The following is a 22,644-nucleotide window of genomic DNA, read 5'->3' as shown; positions in this document are numbered from 1 at the left end:
AAAACCTATTGTCATTTTGTCACTGATCGTTGTTATTTATATCTTCACAGTGAGCAGTATCCCGTAAAAGCAAAATGTATCAACAAGCCTCCGACCTTGAGAAGGAAGGATAAGGTCAGACGATTGCCTGGACCGGCGAGAAGAATTTTTATAGACTACTATTTTCTTATTCAATTTAAATGTTCTATTATATTCTAGAGCTAATACGTGACGTCCGTCACTAACTTCCGTCACCGTAAAGCGAGATCCGCCGTCTTACGAGATGGGAATGCTTGTACGGAGTAGAAGATACCTAGTTAAGATATATAGAGGCTCTGTACGCTCTAAGACCTTTTTACCTATACCTAGGACTCAGGCTGGGAGCTAGGAAAGGAGTACTCCGTAGGGACTACTTGTATCGCCCTCTATCTCGCTATATAGTAGATCTCGGTTCGCGGTGACGGATGTTATTAAGTAAAGTTTACTGTCCAACGAGATAATAACGCTTGTATAGAGTAGAAAGGAAATCTAGCTACGATATTAGTAGTATGTATACACTCTAAGACTGTTTTACTTATATATCTAAGAGTTAGGCTTATAACTAGACAACGGGTATTCCGGAAGGACTGCTTGTACCCTTCTCTACCTCGCTTAACGGTGAATCTCGCTTGGCGGTGACGGACATCGCGTTAAACAAAATCGCGTCAGGGCCTTTTTCTGCCGGCCAGAGGCTGGGCGGTGAACACATCATTCCTAACTATCAGGCTGTCCCACACAACGTTGACCTGCGACACAGCACGTGAAGATGGCTCTCGGTCTGTTTTGGGCATCCGTTGCTTTCTCCGTTTTCTTGGTCGTCTTAGGCTTAGACATCATGGGCCTTTTCAGCAGAAAAAACCATTTCAATGTCGATGGCCGGGTAAATCTCTCAGACACCGTATCCGCCTAACTAGCTACTGACAGCCATCTCCAGACCGTTGTTATCACCGGCGGCTCCCAGGGCATGGGCAGAGGATTGGCCAAGCTTCTAGCACAGAAAGGCGCCAATGTGGTAATTGTGGCGCGCGACTCCAAGAAGCTTGAAGCGGCACTGGAATACATATCTGTACGGCAACGTTGCGCCTTTGATAATCGTCGCTTATGACCACTGACCGCTGACTGTAATAGGGAGCTGCTATTCGATCCACCCAACGCTTCCACTACATCAGTGCGGATGTGACAAAGCCTGAGGAGAACATTCGTATTCTGGAGCAGGTCACTGTATGGAACGGCAATCAGCCCCCCGATGTTGTCTGGGCCAATGCCGGCATGTCCATACCCAAGCTGTTTTTGGAAACGTCTGTGGATGTCCTACGCCAACAAATGGACATCAACTACTTCAGTGCGGCATTCCTCGCCCAGGCCACGCTCAAAGCCTGGTTGAGCGCTGAATCATCCACGGTGAAGTCTACTTCCGCCTCTTCGCTGCCGCGCCATTTTATTATGACGTCGTCATGTGCTGCTTTTGTTGGCCTCGCAGGCTATGCTCCGTACGGTCCTACCAAAGCTGCTCTCCGCAGTCTATCCGATTCGTTGCGCCAGGAGGTGCAATTGTACAACGGTAGCCGCCATCATGCTGGTGCTCATCAGGCTCCTGAGATCAAGATACACCTCATTTGTCCCGGCACTATCCTCAGCCCTGGTTACGTCCAAGAAAATACGACTAAGCATCCAATAACTAAGATCTTAGAGGAGGGTGACCCGGCACAGACAGAAGACGAGGCCGCTGCTGTCGCTGTGAGAGAGCTGGAGAAAGGTTATTATCTAATTGCGACTAACCTTTTGGCCAAAGCAATGAGGGTGGGCGCATTAGGAGGCAGCCCGAGGAACAACTGGTTTATAGATATAGTATTCAGCTGGTTGATAAGCATTGCTTGGTTCTTCATCCAGCCAGATTTGGAGGGCAAGGTGTACAAGTACGGAAAACAACACGGAGTGAGTAATGCATCAGGCTCTACTCAGTAGCGGTGTTGGAGTTCAAGATAACGGAACTAGCTAGTTTCGTATCGTCAATTTCTGTATCTAACGCTTCAACGTGCTCTTTCCCAATCGTAGTCCGCTAACTCGGAAGCTCCTGCCGGTCCACCTAACAAACGCCATCAACAACGCACACTTGACGCTCATGTGCAGATAATTCAGCGATATCCAATCTTTGCATTATGCCATTCAAACCTCCCTATAAACGTCGCAGAAATGGGTCTGTGGCGACACCTAGGAGCTATCAAAACAACGCTTCCAGTTCTCACTCAACTGTACGGTTCTCCGGATCACCATCAGGTCCATCACGAAGGCCGCCTTTCTCCCAAACAGCACGCTGGCAAACCCCACAGAGGCCATCCTCTGAAAGACACCTTGATGATGCCATTTCGATTGTCAACTCTACACAACCCGAAGACGATGACGATTCGGACAATCTTGACGCCTTGAATGAGGTTATCATGGCGGTGGATCTCAGGGAGCGCGGCACGGTAGGTTGCTCATACTACGTCGCGCGTGAAGAGAAGTTATACTTCATGGAGGATATGAAGCTTGGTGGAGCGGACATGGTCGACGCACGTCAGTGGCAAGCCTACCTACCACCTTGAAGAACTCGGCTGATTGATTGACAGTCAAACTCTATGTCGACCCTACAGTGATACTAGTACCAGCCAGGATTGATGAAACTGTCCTTGATAAGCTCGATCCTGAACAAAGGCGGTATGGATCAGTTGACGGTGCATGTGAGTTGCATCGACTTTCTTCCTAACCTGCAAAGTTGCTAACAGCCATTTGCTTCACTCAGATGATCAGTTCGCTCTCCCGTATATATTAGAAATGCGACCTTCATCGGAATATTCCTACGAAACTGCGAAAAACAAGCTCGTCAACCTCAGAAATGCCTCCGATCAAGGACCGCAGATTACATTTACTATTCCCGGGGATGTTCACGCAGCAGATAATACCGGCACCGATGATGATAACAGTGGCAGACAGGAACATTTACTAAAGCTTTCCGGTTGGATCAATATTGACAGCAGAATCACGGTAGGCTGTGCTGGTGCTGTACTTTCATACCTTCAACGAAGAAGAGCCACTGCATATCTTCCCGGCGACCAGGCCGTGTTAGCTATGTTCCGCGTTTCGGCAATAGAAATGTTCACTGTGACGGGAAATATGTGAGTAAATCTTCGTATTTTGAAAGCCAGACTAATGAAGTTAAGGTTTATAAACATGGATACATTGCTTTCTCTTCAAATCATGCAATCAGAGTGTCACCCACATTCTCACAATCAAGGGCCCACAAAATCAAATTCTGGGTCCAAAGAAGGTCTTTCTGTTTATGGGTTGTTCCACCATCTGGCCCGAACTCCACAAGGCAAGCTTCTCCTCCGGCAGTATTTTCTCCGCCCGAGTCTCAACCTCGAAGTTATCACACAGCGTCTTGATGCTGTGGCCGCCTTCCTTCAGCCGGAAAATGCTTCAGTAACGACAAGCCTGGTAAAGAACTTGCGGTCCGTCAAAAACATGCGGCTCGTTACGATCAACCTTCGCAAAGGCATCAGTGGAGGTTCAAACACAAGAACAGGCATCACAAATGGTGGCGTTTGGATAAGCCTAAGAAACTTTGCCTACTACGCACTCAAGATCAAAGATGACCTACAAGAATTGAGTCGTACCGATCAGCTTCCAATAAGCAGAAAAATCTTTGAGAAGTTCGAGGGACCCCGCTTGGCCCAAGTGGGAAGAAAGATCAGTGAAGTGGTTGACTTTGAACAGTCTGCTGAACAGCGCCGCACAGTCGTTCTCAATGGCGTCGATGAACAACTGGACAACATGAAGCGGACATACGATGGCATTGAGCACTTGCTCTCCCAGGTGGCACGTCACATAGCAGAACAAGTCCCAACGACCATAAGCGCTGAGCTTAACGTAATATTCTTCCCTCAGCTTGGATTCTTAATCACAGTCCCTTATAACACCGAAACTGAATGCGGTGTATGGGAAGGCTCGGCCGATGACCCTTGGGAACGGATGTTCACAAGTGAGCAAGTCGCTTACTACAAGAATGAAAATGTGCGCGAAATGGATGATCATTTCGGTGACCTCCACGGCCTGATTTGCGACAGAGAAATTGAAATTATACATGCCCTCGCGCAGTCAATACTGGATTACGAAGAATTGCTTACCTCGACTTCGGATATCTGTGCAGAATTAGATGCTTTGCTTGCACTCGCTCAAGGCGCTAAGATGTACAGATTTACCAAGCCAATCGTCATGACAGAGAATGTTATCAAAATTCAAAAAGGCCGACACCCTCTACAGGAACTCACAGTACCTTCTTATGTCACCAACGATACTCACCTGGTTGGGTCCTCTATCCAGTTCGAGACCGATGATTCACGAGATTGCGAAATGCCGTCACCTACGTCAAGGCAAGAGACTTTGAATACCGACATCGATCCTAAGGAAGGATCAAGTATGTTAATCATGACTGGGGCAAACTACTCGGGGAAAAGCGTCTACATAAAGCAGGTGGCGCTAATTGTCTATATGGCCCATGTCGGCTGCTTCGTCCCGGCTGAAAGCGCAAGAATCGGTATCACGGACAAGATCCTCACTCGCATTGCAACGCGTGAATCTGTCTCGAGGATCCAAAGTGCTTTCATGATTGATCTTCAACAAGTTTCCCTTGCTCTTAGCCTCGCCACACCACGCAGCCTCCTTCTCCTCGACGAATTTGGCAAGGGAACAGAATCGAACGATGGGGCCGGTCTTGTATGCGCCGTTTTCGAACACTTACTTAATCTCGGCGACAGGAGCCCTAAGGTGCTCGGTGTGACGCATTTCCATGAGATATTTGAGAGCCATTGTCTCCGAGCTAAATCGCCCCTTCAGTTTGGTCACATGGAGGTGCGCGTGGACCCGGCCGCTACAGCGCTCGAGGACCAGCTGACGTACGTTTACAATCTTCGCGAGGGTCGCAGCACAAGCAGTTTCGGAAGCTGCTGTGCCGCGATAAATGGCATCGGGCCAGAGATTGTGCAGAGAGCAGAAGAGCTCATTTTGCTTGCAGCGAGAGGAGAGGACTTGATTGCGACGTGTACGATGATGCCGGACAGCGAGAGGCAAGAATTAGCAGAAGCCGAGGCGATTGCCAGACGATTCCTGGCAGCGGAGGTAGACGGGGCGAAGGAGCCGAGGGAGCTCCTGGGTGATGTGCTTACGCCGTCGAACGGTATAACCTAGAAGGAAGATCGGCTCGGGTCGGCCCGCGATTATTACATAAGTAGGTAGGTATCAAATACCTTGTCGTAGAAAATGCCAGCATGGCGTGGCAGGGATTGGGCAAAAGCACGGGGCCTCCGGCAAGTCGAGACCTTGACAGCCGAGGCCATCGGCTATCAAAGCCGGGCATCGTGACGCGCGAACCATCTCGAGACATTCCTCCTCGAGCTTGAACCTCCTTAACACCCCGGCACCGCCAGACTGCCCCGCCATCGATATCAACTTTCCCACTGCCAAGGCCTCTTAGGACGCCTGCCGATCAAGCCAATCGCCCCCAATGCTCAATGTCCATCACGCCATATAAATCACACTTCTCTTGCCTCAATTCCCTCTTTCTGACCACCATCCTTGGATCCCATTCTCCCCTTCCATTGCGCAATCATGGACAACAACGACCGTGATCTCGAGAAGGCCGAGCATGGGGCGAGTCCCACCAAGGCTCCAGGCCAACATGACACCCTTACTCGCACCCGCACCGCCTCTTCAAGTTCCAGTAGTTCCTCGGACAATTCGTCAATAGCTCAAGGAGACAATGGCATGTCACGCGTGCCGACCGCAAGAGACTACGTCGGCGAAGCTGACCGCGCCAACCCTACCGTTCTGAGCAGGATCCAGACAGCGCGAAGCCAACATAGTGCTACAGTTGGCGCTAGCATTAAATCCAGGAAGTCAAACAAGCCTTTGCCGAACTTTGGAGGCGGAAAACCATATCCACCACCATTACCAGAGCGGGAGGAGTATGTCGTCGAATTTGATGGCATAGACGATCCTCTTCATGCCCAAAACTGGCCATTGAAAAAGAAGCTACTGACGGCTGCAATGCTGGGATATACGACAATGACCGCTGCATTCGGCTCTAGCATTTTTTCCGCTGCAACGAGGGTAGTTGCTAGCAAATACGGGGTCAGCACAGAAGTTGGCGTCTTGGGTGTCTCACTCTATGTCTTGGGATTTGCTACAGGTCCAATTCTGTGGGCGCCCGCCTCGGAGCTTTATGGTCGACGTCTTCCTTTGGTCATTTCTTCTTTTGGCTTCTCAATCTTTTTCATCGCCTGTGCCACCGCCGCAAATCTGCAAACAGTGTTAATCTCTCGGTTCTGGAGCGGATTCTTTGGCGCATGTCCCCTTACGGTTGTAGCGGCTGTATTCTCCGATATGTTTGATAACAGGACAAGAGGCATTGCCATCACGGTCTTTTCCATGACCGTCTTTACGGGTCCCCTTCTGGCACCCTTCACTGGAGGCTTTATCACCATGTCGTATCTGGGCTGGCGCTGGACGGAATACATCGGTAAGGCTTCCCTCCCTAATTGATTTAAATGGAGGGGCCATAGAATTGTTGACGTTATGCTTTGTTCTAGTCGCTTTCATGGGCTTCCTCGGTTTTGGGCTGAACCTGCTATTCTTGAACGAAACTTACCCGCCAGTCATTCTGGTTAGCAAGGCTTCAGAACTCCGCCGCCGCACCAAGAACTGGGGCATCCACGCTAAGCAGGAAGAAATCGAAGTTGACCTTCGCGAACTCCTTGAAAAGAATTTTTCTCGCCCTCTGAAGATGCTTTTCACTGAGCCCATTGTTCTGCTTCTCTCCATCTATATGTCCTTCGTTTACGGAATTTTGTAAGGCCACTAAGCAGAGACTGCATGGGATGATCGGCTAACTTTCCGGGGGAACGGCTAGATATCTCTTCCTGACGGCATACCCCATAGTCTTTCAACAGATCCACGGCATGAATCTTGGTGTTGGCGGTCTACCCTATTTCGGCATGATTATTGGTCAGCTGTTAGCTGGTACATTTATAGTCATCCGCCAACCGAAATACCAGCGCAAGCTTGCCGCTAACAACAACGTCCCTATCCCCGAATGGCGGCTGCCGGAGGTCATCATCGGCGGTGTATCTTTCTCAGTCGGTTTGTTCTGGTTCGCTTGGACTGGATACACCAAAGACATCCACTGGATTGTACCCACACTGTCGGGTTTATGCTCAGGATTCGGTTTAATGTCTATCTTCCTGCAGGCACTCAATTATCTTGTTGACGCGTATTTGATGGTATGTTGCTCTCCTTTTCCTATAATACTTGTTGATATGCTAACTCTGAACTACAGTTTGCTGCCTCAGCCATCGCAGCAAACACATTCCTACGCTCTCTTTGTGGTGCCGGTTTCCCTCTTTTTGCGACTTACATGTTTCAAGGAATGGGCGTCCAATGGGCTGGAACGTTACTCGGTTGTGTGGCTGCAGTTCTGGTCCCCGTTCCCGTTGTGTTCTATCTTTATGGTGAGAAGATCCGTCAGAAGAGCAATTTTGCACCGACAAAGCCAGCATCATAATATTTGTACTGCGTTCATGTCATGATGGCTTAATGGCTTAATGGAGGTTCGTTCTTAATCAAGCACGTCTTGGTAGATATCCTGGTTGCACTTTATTGCGTTTATATCTTGCTTTACACCCTTTGCGTATGGCATTGGGCGGTTATACTTTTTAATCTTGGATAAAAGAGACGAGGCATGATAGAGTAGTTTACACATTTCGTAATCGGCTATTTACTGACATATACATATTTTTTCGAGTATTTTCTTAGATACACATATTATTTCTAAGATAAATATATATGTATATCTCAGGATTTTTCGCAATATACATAGTAATTTATTACAAAAATGTGTATCTCAGAAACATTTTAAATATATATATATATCTTAGAAATAATTACCGAAAAAGGTGTATCTTAGAAAAAAAAATTAAAAATATATATATTAGAAAATATACGAAAAAAATTATATACCTTAGTAAATAGCCGAAAAATATATTTTAGAAAAAGTAAATTTTTTTTTCAGGAAAAAGTAAAATATATTTTTTAAAAAAAATTCTTTAAAAAAGTAAAAAATATTTTTAGAAAAGGAAGAAGATTTTTTTTTTTTTTAAAAAAAAAAAATAAAGAATAAAAAAATAAATTCTAAAAAAAAAAATAATAATAAATTTACTAAAAAAAATCTTAAGATATATAAAAAATTTAAATTTTATTTATAAGATATAATATATTCGGCTATTTACTAAGATATATATTTTTTATCGCATAATTTCTAAGATATATATAATATTTCTAAGATATATATCGAAAAAGTCTCTCTGAGATATATTTTTTTTTAAATATTTCTATATATTTCGATATATTATAATATATTATAAAAATGTGTATCTCAGAAATAACATCGAAAAATAGGTGTATTTTAGAAATAAATTTTAAAAATATGTATCTTAGAAATTATTTTTTCATAGGAATATCTCTAATTTTTTTATAAATATATTTCGCTTTTTTTATAAATATATTTCGCTTTTTTTAAGAATATATTTCGCTTTTTTAAGAATATATTTTTCAAGAGTATATTTCGCTTTTTTTTTTAAGAATATATATTTTCTTTAAATACACGGCTATTTACTGAGATACACATTTTTTTTTTCGCAAAATTTCTGAGATACACATAGTATTTCTGAGATACACATATCGAAAAAGTCTCTCTGAGATACACACTTTTTTATAATTTTCGCTTACAGATAAATATATTACAGTATATTATAAAAAACATGTATATCTCAGAGAACAAATTAAAAAATATGTGTATCTCAGAAATTTAGTGAAAAAAAGTGTGTATCTCAGAAATATATCTGAAAAAATATGTGTATCTCAGAAAATATATTCGAGAAATATGTGTATCTCAGAAATTAATTCGAAAAAATTGTGTATCTCAGTAATATTTTTTTTTTAAAAAAAAATACTACTATAAATAATAAATATACTCTTAAAAAAATCGAATATACTCTTAAAAAAAATCGAATTATACTCTTAACATATTCTAAAAAAAAATAGAAATATACTCTTAAGAAATTCTAAGAAATTCTTAAATATACTCTTAAAAAAAAACTAAAGATAATTTTTAAAAAACGAAATATATTTTTAAGAAAAAATAAGTAGATAGAACACCTAAACGCCTAAAAGTAGAACTATATAAAATCAATCTCGTCTTCTTCTTCCTGCGACTGTGACCCAAATACAAGCTGGGAAAGCGTTGTAACTTGGGAGTTAGGTTGGTTCTCTGCAGCCAAATTTTGTAGAGAATTAGGCTGATTCTCTGCAGCCGAATTTTCAGAGAAACCTTGAAATTCTTCTGAACTTTCTGAATTTTCTTCAGCTATTTCAGAAGAACTTGAATTTTGTCTCCTTGCTCTCCTAAAATTCGATCTTTCAAGATCAATTCCATGCTGATTGAACATTTCCTGGCGTTGCCTTTTAGCTAGGCGATTATAGCGACTAGCTACTATTTCTTTTCGTAGGCGTTTAGTAGGAGGTCGCCCTGGCTTTCTCTTTCCAGTACTATTTTTATTTAGCTGCGTATCGTCAGATTCTAGCTAATCAAATAGTACTGGAGAAAGAAATCTTTCAGGGCAATAAATTGCCCTATAGGAATCGATTTTCTAGCTAAAATCGATTAAGTCTTCAGGATCTAGTCCTAAAGTAGTAGCTAGAGCGCAAGCATGTCGACAGGGGAGCCTATATTCTGTAAAATCTTTACAGGAACATTCTTTTTCAAGAATATTTATAAGAAATTGCGAATTTTCTTAAGAAACAAGCCCAATTTGCTGTTCTCTATTAGAAATAGAGATAATCCAGTGTCGAGACTATTAAATAAATTAGTATATTTTCTTTTAAAAAAAAAAGAAATAGGAGTATATTTCTTTAAAAAAAAAAATCGAAACAGGAGTATATTTTCTTTAAAAAAAAAAAAAAGCGAAAATAGGAGTATAACTTTTTTTTTTAAAAAAAAAAACAAGACTTACTGCATGTAATTCAATACTGAATTTTTGCCAGGCATAATCAGTAAATCTCGAATTTGTAGAAAATACTATATAGATTCGATCTTGCCATTTCTCTATACAATATAACCAAATTCGATTTATTGTATGGAGAATAGGTAGAGATCTCTCTGTAGAGAATAGAGAATTGGCCGATTCTGAGATATTTGACGTAAATTGGCCAAATCTAGGATATTCCTTTGGTGCCTGAATTCTTGACCAAGTATCTGCAGGAATTTCGCGAATATAGTCTGCAGCTGAGAGGTCGATTTGCGCAATTTGCGAAAGAATTTCATTAAATTCTCGTTAGATGGTTTTATAGCAAAGCTTTTTTTAATTAGTATATCTCTTAAAAAAGTCGAGTTTTTGAGTATATTTTCTTAAAAATATATATATATACTCTTTAAAAACTCGAATTTTTGAGTATATTTTCTTAACAAAAAATTTATACTCTTAAAAAACTCGAACTTTTGAGTATATTTTCTTAAAAAAAGAAAAAACTTACATTGCGAAAAAGGGTAGCAATTTTACTACCAAAACTAGTAGTAATATTTTCCGCAATATGCTGCTGGCAAAAATAATGCTGAGCATTTAGGCAAATTTCGGCTGCTGCAGGAACTAGTCCTTTTCCTCGATCTGAAATAATAGCAATTCTACCAGAATTTAGTATAACTGGTTGATTTCTGTAGGAGAAAATTCGCTTTTTAGCAGAACTAAGAGACTTTTCCAGGAATTAAAGGAAATGAACCCAATTTTCTTTATTTCCAGCACCCATAGCGATTCCAAAACAAATTGGAATAATATTGTTATTAGGATCCAATGTTGTTGCCATTAATAAATGGCAAAACGCGTTTTCTGGTTGATTTCTCATATGGGCAGCATCAATTGAAATATACTCGCGTAAATTCAAGATAGCTACCTCTGAAAATACGTCTAGAGAAACAAATGCATGCCTATTTATTAGATATATTAGTATTTTCGCTTTTTTTTTTAAGAAAATATACTCCTGTTTCTTTTTTTTTAAGAGAATATACTCCTATTTTACTTTTTTAAAGGAGATATATTTTTAAGTATATATTAAAAGCTTACTGGAATTCTTTTGTTTCTAAATTTCTTTTAAATTCAGTAAGGCCTCCTCCTTTTCCTTATAGTTCTTCGAGTTTTTTCAAAAAAGGCTAAAAAATCGTTAGTATATTTAAATAAAAATAAACTTTTAATAATAAATAGTACCTGAATTTTTTGAATCATTTCTTTTTGGTCGCCCTAAATACCCGAAGAAATCGAATCTTTAGCTCTCCAAGCTGCCTAATATGGAATCTTTTTTCCATATAAAATTCGCTCATTTGATCGAATTTGTGGTGGGCGAATTGCTGGGTTATCTATAATAAATTCCTAGCTATGGCAAGCAAGAAACTTAGTTGAATTCGAATATCTCCAATTTTCGTGGGTAGATTAAGGGCATGTATGATTTACAAGCCGTTTGACAACAAAAAGATCTAATAAATATTAGTATATTCTCTTAAAAAAAATCAAAATGGGAGTATATTTTCTTATAAAAAAAAATAGGAGTATATCTTCTTAAAAAAAACATACCTTTCTTTTTTAAGATATATATCTCGAATAGGCAGCCATTTGCTGCTAGATTACGGCAAATATAGTGCCGTATTTTTGAATCGCTGCGTTTTGTTTTCCATGATTCTCCTCGCTGGTTGATGTAGAATAAGGCCTGTTTTCTTGCCTCATCTTTAGTTAAAAACTCGGTTCAAGTTGAAAATAGCCCTATAGTCGATTTTTTAAATAAGAAAAAAAAAAAGGTCCTAGTATTTATATCCTAATATTAGGCATCTAACTAATTAAACTAAATATTAGGCGTCTAGTTCTAAGTTTTAGAATTTTAATTAAAGTTAAACTATAAAATTAATCGCGCATTTTTAAGTTCTAGAATACAGATCCTGATTAAACTAAATATTTTTATAAATTCTAAGTTTTAAGAATCTAAACTTAATTAAATTAGATAATAATAGCGTAGTTATAATATATATATATATTTCTATTTATAATATATTTATTTTTTTAAGAATATATTTATTTTTTTAAAGTATTTTTAGTTTTTTAATAGTATATTCGCTTTTTTAAAAATATTTTTTTTATAAATATATTCTCTTTTTTTTTTTAAAAAAAAAGTATATTCGATTTTTTTTAAAGAATATTTTTAGTTTTTTTTAAAGAAATATATTTAATTTTTTAAAAAAGTATATTCGATTTTTTTTAAGAATAAATTTAATTTTTTTTAAGAATATATTTATTATTTATAGTAATATATTTTTTTTTAAAAAAAAAATATTACTGAGATACACAATTTTTTCGAATTAATTTCTGAGATATACATATTTCTCGAATATTTTTTCTGAGATACACATATTTTTTCAAATATATTTCTGAGATACATAATTTTTTTCACTAAATTTCTGAGATACACATATTTTTTAATTTTTTTTCTGAGATACACATGTTTTTTAAATACATTTCTGAGATACACATTTTTGGTAGTAAAATACTGTGTATATAGCGCAAAACTCTGAAATATACATATTTGTGTATCTCAGAATCAAGATGTGTATCCCAGAAATTTTGCGAAATAAAATGTGTATCTCAGTAAATAGCCGTATACATATCGAAAAAGTCTCTAAGATATATACTTTTTTTTATATATTTTGCTTATAAATAAATATATTACAGTATAATATAAAAGTATATATATCTCAGAAAAACCCGAAAAATATATATATCTTAGAGATTTAGTGAAAAAAAGCGTATATCTCAGAAATTAGTTCAAAAAAAATTTTATATCTTGGTAATTTTTTTTTAAAAAAAAATATATTGCTACAAATAATAAATATACTCTTAAAAAAAACCGAATATATTCTAAATAAAAATTAAGTATACCTTTAAAAAAAATTGAATATATTTTTTAAGAAATAGAATATATTCTTAAAAAATATATTCTTAAAAAAAAATCGAAATATACTCTTAATAAATTTTAAATTTTTTTTAAATATATTCTTAAAAAATAATTAAATAGAACACAATATATATTTTTTTATTTAGAATATATTCGTTTTTTTAAAAATAGTTTTTAGGAATATTTTCGATTTTCTATAAATACTTATTGGTTTTTTTTTAAATTATTTGTGAAGTTTATTCGCTTTAAAAGAATATATTTTTATAAGAATATATTTGGCTTTTCTTAAGGGTATATTTGTTTTTTTAAGAGTATATTCGATTTTTTTAAGAATATTTTTTCTAAAAAATATTTCTAAGATACATAATTTTTCAATGCATATTTCTGAGATACACATATTTTCGAATTTAATTTCTGAAATATACATGTTTTTAAAATATATTTCTGTGATACACATTTTTGGTAATAAAATACTATATATATGGCACAAAACTCTGAGATAAATATATTTATGTATCTTAGAAATACTATGTGTATCTCGGAAATTTTGCGGAAGAAAAATGTGTATCTCGGTAAATAGCCGTAGAATTTAATAGAATTCTTTTATAAATTACGCAAATCGACTTTTTAGCTATAGACTATATTCGCGAAATTCCTATAGATACTTAGTTAAGAATTTAGGTACTAAAGAAATATCGTAAATTTAGCTAATTTATATTAAATATCTTAGAATCGGCTAATTCTCTATTCTCTATAGAAAGATCTCTACCTATTCTTTTTAAAGTAAATCGAATTTAGCTATATTATATAAAGAAATAGTAAGATCGAATCTATATAGTACTTTCTATGAATTTAAGATTTACTAATTATACCTAGTAAAAATTTAGTATTAAATTATATATAGTAAGTCTTTTTTTTTTAGAAGTTATACTCATATTTTTTTTTAAAGAAAATATACTCCTATTTCTTTTTTTTTTTTAAGAGAATATACTCTTATTTTCGATTTTTTTTTTAAAGAAAATATACTAAATTATTTAATAGTCTCGATACTAGATTATCTCTATTTCTAATAGAGAATAGTAAATTAGGCTTATTTCTTAAGAAAATTTATAATTTCTTATAAATATTCTTAAAAAAGAATACTCTTATAAAGATTATATAGAATATAAGCTCCCCTATTAATATACTTACGCTCTAGCTACTACTTTAGAATTAGATCCTAAAGATTTAATTAATCTTAGCTAGAAAATTAATCCTTATAGGGTAATTTATTATCCTAAAAGATTTCTTTCTCTAGTACTATTTAATTAGCTAGAATATAACGATACCTAGCTAACTAAGAATAGTACTAGAAAGAGAAAGCTAGGGCGACTTCCTACTAAACGCCTATAAAAAGAAATAGTAACTAGTTACTATAGGCGCCTAGCTAAAAGGTAACGCTAGAAAACTTTTAATTAGTATAGAATTAATCTTAGAAGATTATATTTTAGGGGAATAAAGAGATAAAATTCGGCTATAGAGAATTAGCCTAATTCCTAAGTTATAACGCTTTCCTAGCTTATATTTAGGTTATAGTTATAGGAAGAAGAAGAAGAGATTAATTTTATATAGTTCTACTTTTAGGCGTTTAGGTGTTTTAGTTGGTTATTTTTTTAAGAAAATATTTAATAATTTTTTAGAATTTATTAAGAGTATATTTTTGCTTTTTTAGGAGTATATTTTTTAAGAAATATATATTTGATTTTTCTTAAAATATATTCGCTTTTTAAGAGTATATTTTAACTTTTTTTTAAGAATATATTCGGCTTTTTTAAGAGTATATTTATTCTTTTTAGTAATATATATATTTTTTAAAAAGATATTACTAAGATGTATAATTTTTTAAACTAATTTCTAAGTTATACGCTTTCTTATAAAATTTCTAAGATATATATATTTTTTAAATTTTTTCTAAGATAAACATATTTTTTATATTATACTATAAGATATTTATTTATAAGCGAAATATATAAAAGTTCTAGATCTTATAGAGACTTTTTTAATATATATATCTCAGAAATACTACGTATATCTTAGAAATTATATAAAAAAAAATATACATCTTAGTAAATAGGCGATATATATATCTTAAATTTTTTTACAATTTTTATAATAATTTATTATAAAAAATAATATATATCTTAGAAATTAAATTCGAATATATATTTACCTTAGAGAAATAATTTAAAATATATATGTATACCTTAGAAGTTAAATTCAGATATTTATTATTTTTTTTAAAAGTATATTTCGCTTTTTTTTTAAGTGTATATTTTTTTTAAGATTATAAATTTTTTTAAGAATATATTCTTAAAAAGAGGAATATAGTTTAAAGAAAAAGAATATATTTTAGAAAAAAGTAAAATATATTATTAGAAATATAAAATTTATTCAAAAAAAAAGAAGAATATATATATATATATATATATATATTAAAAAAAAGCGAAGTATATTTATTCCTTTTAAAAAAAAGGATATATATATTTTTAAAAAAAAATTCTAAGATATATATATTATCTCTAAAATAAATATATACCTTAGTAAATAGCTATACTTCAATTTAAAACAAAAGTTATACCTAGAAAAAGATATAAATTTTATAAAAGAAAAAAAAAAGCTAAGTAAATTTTAGAAAAAGCTATAATTTTTAAAAAGAATTAATATTATACTATATTATATTTTATTATATTAATTTTCATTTATTATAGTATAATATAATATTTTTCCTAAAATATTTTTAGCTTTTTTAACATATATTTTTTAAGAATATATTTAAACCTTTTTTAAAAAATCTTTTTAAGGAATATATTTAAACCTTTTCTAAAAAATCTTTTTAGTATTTATATAATATATTTATTTTTTCTAAAGAAGAGTTATTATTACTATATAGAAATTTGTTATTTTTTTTTAAAAAAAAAATATTTTAGAAAAATAATTATTAAGCTATATAAATCTTAGTAAAAAGCTAATAATATAAATTAAAGTAGATAGTATATTATAAAAAATAATAATATATATTTTTCTAAATTTTTAAGTATATACTACTAAATATACTTTAAAAAGATATTAGTAGTTATTCTTAGAGAATTTATATATATTAGAAAATATTAATAGCTTTATAAGTATACTATTATTCTATCGTTCTATTAAATTAATAAAAATAATAAGAAAACTATCTAAATTATAATAGTATTTATAATAAAATAATTAGAATATTTTAGAAGATAATTTATAATATTATTTTTATATATTTTTTCTCTCTTAGGTTTTATAACTTATATAGGTATAGTAGAAATTATACTAAGGTTATCTAATATTAATAGGAATAAAGTTGATTCTTATAATATAAAAGTATAGTATAGTCGCTACTATTAGGATCAGACTCTTAATAAACTACTATCTAGTATAAGCAAGTCTTAGTTACGTATTTCCGCGCCTTGATCGCCTCCTTTCTCCGTAAAAGTAAACCAATACACCGTTAATCCGGGAAGCAATCGCTATGCTAGCCCCGTAGCAAAGAGCCCAATGCACCAACTAGCTAATCCTATTATGCGACCTGTTTGTCTTCATCTTTTCGGAGCACAATCCTCCATGTGTGGTTTTCCCCGATCCCCGACTCCACAGCTTGCACGTCGACCTTCTGCCCTTCAGGAAGCATTTTATGCTTTAGATCCCAACCCGCAAGACGACATAGCTCGGCTACTACTACGTCACAATCGCCCAGAAGATTGACGTCGAAGTCAATATGGCGGACAGGCTGGAGGATATCAGCAAAACAGATATATCCGCCAAGAAAATGTGACTTACATCGCGGGAAATATAGATTTGTGGTACACTAGGGGGCAATATCTGAGGTACTTCAGACACTGGAGCCACCTTCATGGAAGTTCCGATAACAATGACCAGATCAACGATATCTTTGTCATGGTCACTGAGTTGATTGAAAAACCGTTTTGGCAGAGCCTCTCCAAAGAACGTGATATCCGGCTGGTGAATTTAGTTAGATGCCTCGATATCGCGAATTATGAAGTGCTTACTTTCATGACACCTGGCTGAGGTATATCATATTGTCCGTCATCGTCATCATCATCATCACTCTGTCGACGTTTCTTGTTGGAACCGTTTGAGCTGCGTTTCCTCTTCGCGCCAGTTCTCGGAATCTGTAGTTGACGTATGCACTCCTTGCACTCTGCCACTTTCTGTTGTCTGATGTTCTCAAATATTTCTTCACCAGGTATCTTGAAACCGCATTTTCGACAAGTCGCTGTTGCCCATGAACCATGGCACTGAACTAGTTTCTCTGGATCGATACCGGCATGGCTTTCCAGATTGTCAATGTTTTGGGTATAATTCGTCAAGAGCTTGTCATGTTGCTGGAGCAAATGTATAAACTCATGAGTCGGAGTCCAGTTGTACAAGTCGGGCAGAATATCGCCCGCAAGGGTGTAAAATGTCCTGAAAATTGTTAAAATTGCCCGCCCTGGTACTAAAGTCGATACCTACGTCGGGTCTTCGTCAAAGTTGTGGATGTCAAAAACTTGTTCTGGCTCCGAATAGCCCATTTCCTGAAGTCTGGAGTAGAAGCCGGTGTTTTTTGATCTGAAATCCGGTATTCCAAGGCTGGTCGAGATCTGACAGTCCCTTAGCTGTTATCCTTACTGCTTGTAGGTGCACAGTATCTGCCACCGTCGTATAAATGGCATTAGAAATAATTGAAAGGGTACATACACCGGCGCCGGTTATGACCATGATATTCTTTGATTTCTTGAGTAGGTGTGCAGCATCTTCAATCGTGCTATACTTGGACAGACGCCGTCTCTTAGAAAGCTCGCGTGCTATGGCGATGCCTAGTAGCTGGTAGTATGCACTATCCGGCTGCCCTTCCAGAAAGGGAGGAGGCCGAATGGCAAATGCGGTACACAGCTTCTTGGCTGAGATCTTCCGAGTGGTTACAGTCTCAAAAATGAAAGGGCCAGCACCTATTTCATGCAATCGGTCTCTATACCCTTTTGCTTCTTCATAAGTACAGACATCGGGACCTAGATCCATCAGCGTGCATATAAAGAACAGCAGAGTACAGTATTACCACTGGCATATTCGTAAGCCTCCACCTCATCTAGGATGTCCTCATACAGCGAGGCATTATCCAATCCATCATCGGTCTCATCATGCTGTTCTTCCGCCGCGGGCTTGGCTTGCTGTCCGGCGGAGGGTCGCGCGGCGGCGTCGGTGGCGGACAGATCTGCGACAGGGAGATGTTTCCTGTCAACTAGTACAGCACCGGTCGCCATGGTCGCGGGCCGTCGTAGGTATCATTCGACGACGCGCAGGAGTGGAATTGAGAGTCGTTTGCAAGGAAAGAGCGGACGGAGATGTGTAGGATCGTCCGTCCCTTGGTCTGGAGGGCATTAGCGTTATCCGGGGGCACTATCAGTTAGCCCCGAGGCTTTGCCGAGACCTACAAATTTACTTGATGGGTGAGTGGCGACATGAAGCATAATTAGATACGAGCCTTGAGCGTTGCCTACCTACCTACTCCCAACTCCCTCTGCCACCCTCCGACCCTACCGTGCTCAAATGAAGCCATATCCTGCATCATGTGACCGCGATTGGACGGTACGTGCTTCACCGATGCTGGTTTCATATAGTGTTTGCTGCGATCATTGGCTACCAACGCTGCGGCTTTGTCGACAACTGAACAACAACCTGCGAATTAATCACGTACGGAGCATTCTTGCCCCTTTCTCACGCAGCCTCCGCTCTTGTCGAATCTCGAACTGATAAAGTTGAGCTGTCAACTTCGGGGCGGCCATGGCGTACGGTACTCCTATGGTGCTGCCGACAGTAACCGGTAAGACATGGCTGTACGACCGCTTAAATGTAGTTTTCAGCAAGTGCCAGCAACCTGAGTGTGTTGACTATTCTATATAATAGCCAATCGCATTGCGATTGGTTGAGACATGTTGTTGCTGATCGCTGCGAAAGTCGTCGACTGGCCAAGTAGGTGCGGTACGTGTATTTAGTAGCTTTTGCGCGGGCGGCACTTTGTGGTGTAGTTAGATTCACTACATGCATGATAGCGGGCCAGAACAGTGTTGTCTCTACGTGGTACGGGTAGTACAATACACGTGGTAGTAGAACAAACTTGGTGTTTGGTGATTACTTCATGTCTCCTGACAACCGCCCCCAATGTAGGAATATTGGGGTGATTGGCATCCCTCCCCATATATTTTGACAGTCTTCAGCCCTAACAGACCCATTATTAATTGGTCTCTGTGACGACGTGCCGTGTTTACAATCCAAAAAGTCAATTTTGAGCCCGACAGATGAACGAATCATTCGAAGCTAGCCTGCGAAGTGAGCTAGAACCAGATGCCGATACATATATACTGGGAGACACTGTGCGAAGCATCGCTTGGCAAGCTCCATGAAGAACAACAACAATAAACTGCCAATTGTTCGTTAGAGCTGGCTAGGATCGATAATCGTAACTTTTACGTCATAGGTCAATCTTCGCATGGCATGGAAGAGCGGGAGCTGGTCCCTCATGGTGATTCAGAGCCACAGAAACCCACATTTTGAGTCGCATAGAACTTATAAGAGGCAGCATTCGTTCTACTAGTTTTCTTCACTTTTGAACCCGAACCAGCTTGCATTGTAATTCTACCTGTTCTCAATCATACATTTAAATACACACAATGGCAACCTCCACCACGTTTAAGCTCAACACTGGGGCTGAGATACCCGCCCTGGGATTTGGAACTTGGCAGGATGCCGATGCCCAAGAGCCTGCTGTCACCCACGCTTTGAAAGCTGGCTACAGACACATTGATACTGCGCGCATGTAAGAAGCCAACGCTCCCTTTGCAAACAATATAATTCAGTTAACAGGTTATTGCAGCTATGGTACCGAACCCGCTGTTGGAAGCGCCATTAAGAAGTCTGGCATTCCGCGCGACCAACTCTTCATCACCACAAAACTCTGGAACAACAGTCACCACCCCGATGATGTGGAGAAGGCGCTGGATGCTTCGTTGAAAGACCTGGGTCTTGACTACGTGGACCTCTATCTTATGCATTGGCCATCTCCATTTGCACGCGGAGATGAGTTGATGCCGAAAGACAGTAACGGTAGGTGTTATATTATTTCAATCTGATTCGAAAGCTGACTTGCACTTTAGGAAAAATCAAAACCGGCGACACGGACTACGTTGATACGTACAAGGCCATGGAAAAGTGCTACCAGTCAGGAAAGGCAAAGGCCATTGGGTATGCGCACGCACCAGGCCATTCCATGAACAAGCATTTGACTGACCGTAACATAGCGTTTCGAACTTCAGCAAGGCGGAGCTGGAGCGGTTACTCAAGGAAACGACTGTGGTATGTACAATCACTTAGAGCCAGCGAAGCTAAAGCTCATATATTTCCCAGGTCCCTGCTGCCCATCAGCTTGAGATGCACCCATGGCTGCAGCAGCGCAGCTTTGCCGATATTCACAAGCAGAATGGCATTCACCTAACGCATTACAGCCCCTTTGGCAACCAGAACGAGATTTATGGTGACGGAAAGGGACTGGGCAAACTGATGGATGACCCTGTCCTTGTTGAAATTGGAAAGAAGCATGGAAAGACCGGGGCGCAGGCAGCGCTTGCCTGGGGCGTCACTCGCGGTCACTCCGTGATCCCGAAGAGCAAGACGAACGCGCGCATCGAACAGAACTTGCAAGGAGACTTCAAGCTTGACGATGAGGACATGAAGAAGATCGATGGCATCGACAAGAAGCTCCGCTTCAACGATTCATCAGCGGACTTTGGGTGGAACTTGTTCGCGGACCTTGATGGAAAGCAATGAAGATAAAGGCAGTGGTAGCTTAGGATAATTCATGACGATTTACGATTAGAATATATCAACGCTGCAAAGAAGCAAGATAGGTATTGGCTATGCACATGCCAGCGAGGATGTTCAGGGCACGTTCCTGTTATCACGTGGACAAAGTGGATGGGTGGTCAGAGCTCTTGCTTAGCGCGGCCGTTTAAGTTTTCCATTTCAACTTCGTTTCGCACAATCAACTTTCCTCTCCAGTCGCATCACGCATGCCCGGCTTCGTTGGCAAGCCCAGGACCTTTTGTCGCATCCTTGATGTAAGTCTGCACCTTATTTTCTTGCGCCACCTGAATGATGATATCTTTACCATGAACAATCCAACACCTATAGCGTCATGAAGGATTCAAACATACTCTAGAATTACTCTGACTAGAATGATCGCGTATCTCATCATTTACATCCGCACGTTTCTGGTACCGAGTTAACTGACACGGCCACACAGAATGTAGCACTCGCGCCTCTACCGTCGGTATCCCGCCATGACCTTCCAGAGAACTCTACCACGTTGTGCCCTTAGGCCGAATGATTCAAGGACGATCTACATCGTGGTAGCGGTGCCTGGAAGGGATTGTGCGGAGGATGACCATACAGGCATATTCCCCGTAGTTTGGCATCAGGGCCAAGTCCGTCACGCTTCTCATAACATTAAGGTACGTCAGAAGACTTTCTTTTTTTTCCCCCATCAGATCCCAATACAGGATGATGATCAACCGACAACGGAAAGGCATTCCTCAATCCGAACACATGGTGTCGAATTTGTCTATTAAAGTTTCAGCCTTGTCTGACCCTGTGCTATCATTGCTCGTTTCACGCTCGTACTAGCAGCACTAGACCTGAGCTAACAAATGACTTGCAGGTATGCCTATGCTATGCTTCCTGCTTTACCCTATACCCGCGATACATGAAGAAGATTTGAACGAACGGGCGGACAGACTGTGCAGTCTTTGGGTGGCACCTTTCACAACAAGGCTTTACAACCCTTGCGGGTGTCATCCCGAAGAAATGCTTGTTGAGAATTCGTCAGCAGATCCGCAAATGCCTCAAGAACCTGTTTCAAAGCGATCTTGCGTAGAAAGACTAACATTGTTACCTAGGTATGGCTCAACATTTCTTCCCCTTCCACCAAGCAGGCCATCGTAAATGATGATCACTATTCACACTGTTTGATCGGGCCGCCTCTAACGAAGGCGGCTTTGATATGAACGTACAACACTGAAAATTCTGATTTAATGAGGTATGTGGTTCCCATTGAACAATCCACTAGCATCTGTTTGCTAACGCTGCAATTAGCCTGATCCATGATGGCTTTTCAAAACATACCCGCGACACAATGCCTGTAGAGCTTTTGCTAATACGTTGCGGTGTCAACTGTAGGTTTACCGACAGTAGCTCGTATGCACATGGCCTATCTGTAAGTTTATTAATCACAATTTGTTTTCCTTTTTACCCTTTCATCTGATGAGCCCAATAATTTCGCTGTGTTCTTCCTGAGATACATCGTTGAAGAAACAATTATCACCTTGGAGAACTGACCCTTCGCCCGAATATCTATCTTCATCACACCCAGCATTTACCGTATATGTATGCTGATGATTACAGTTGTTTAGGTTTTGATGAATAGTA

General features: G+C 38.3%; 5 protein-coding genes across 5 annotated transcripts; 4 read left to right on the top strand and 1 right to left on the bottom strand.

The window, feature by feature from the left end:
* Positions 1-772: 772 nt before the first annotated feature.
* K452DRAFT_244050 (uncharacterized protein) lies at positions 773-2,078 on the top strand. The gene is made up of 3 exons (XM_033537934.1): positions 773-898; positions 953-1,084; positions 1,147-2,078. Exons 1-3 carry the CDS (start codon positions 785-787, stop codon positions 1,981-1,983), a joined length of 1,083 nt encoding a protein of 360 aa, XP_033401452.1. The 5' UTR covers positions 773-784; the 3' UTR covers positions 1,984-2,078.
* Positions 2,079-2,113: 35 nt separating this feature from the next.
* K452DRAFT_244048 (uncharacterized protein) lies at positions 2,114-5,200 on the top strand (the record flags this gene model as incomplete). The annotated part of the gene is made up of 4 exons (XM_033537933.1): positions 2,114-2,574; positions 2,628-2,738; positions 2,801-3,173; positions 3,219-5,200. Coding segments are annotated over exons 1-4 (2,862 nt in total), but the record flags the coding sequence as incomplete, so codon positions are not given.
* Positions 5,201-5,318: 118 nt separating this feature from the next.
* Positions 5,319-7,853, top strand: K452DRAFT_265037 (uncharacterized protein). Its single transcript, XM_033538726.1, has 4 exons — positions 5,319-6,574; positions 6,645-6,903; positions 6,965-7,334; positions 7,391-7,853. The coding sequence occupies exons 1-4, from the start codon at positions 5,665-5,667 to the stop codon at positions 7,613-7,615; spliced, it is 1,764 nt and encodes a 587-aa protein (XP_033401450.1). The 5' UTR covers positions 5,319-5,664; the 3' UTR covers positions 7,616-7,853.
* Positions 7,854-16,498: 8,645 nt separating this feature from the next.
* Positions 16,499-18,509, bottom strand: K452DRAFT_265034 (uncharacterized protein). The gene is made up of 6 exons (XM_033538725.1): positions 18,224-18,509; positions 17,866-18,176; positions 17,641-17,768; positions 17,175-17,592; positions 16,945-17,124; positions 16,499-16,894 (listed from the first exon to the last, which is right to left on the bottom strand). The coding sequence occupies exons 1-6, from the start codon at positions 18,426-18,428 to the stop codon at positions 16,685-16,687; spliced, it is 1,452 nt and encodes a 483-aa protein (XP_033401449.1). The 5' UTR covers positions 18,429-18,509; the 3' UTR covers positions 16,499-16,684.
* A 1,326-nt stretch (positions 18,510-19,835) lies between these two features.
* On the top strand, positions 19,836-21,034 carry K452DRAFT_349185 (uncharacterized protein; the record flags this gene model as incomplete). Its single annotated transcript, XM_033545581.1, has 5 exons — positions 19,836-19,981; positions 20,039-20,268; positions 20,319-20,406; positions 20,463-20,517; positions 20,569-21,034. The coding sequence occupies 5 exons, from the start codon at positions 19,836-19,838 to the stop codon at positions 20,986-20,988; spliced, it is 939 nt and encodes a 312-aa protein (XP_033401448.1). The 3' UTR covers positions 20,989-21,034.
* Positions 21,035-22,644: the final 1,610 nt, after the last annotated feature.

This window comes from Aplosporella prunicola (genome assembly GCF_010093885.1).
Source record: "Aplosporella prunicola CBS 121167 unplaced genomic scaffold K452scaffold_4, whole genome shotgun sequence".
NCBI classification, from domain to species: domain Eukaryota; kingdom Fungi; phylum Ascomycota; class Dothideomycetes; order Botryosphaeriales; family Aplosporellaceae; genus Aplosporella; species Aplosporella prunicola.
Note: the sequence above shows the minus strand (reverse complement) of the source record. Positions and strands in the feature narration are given on the sequence as shown.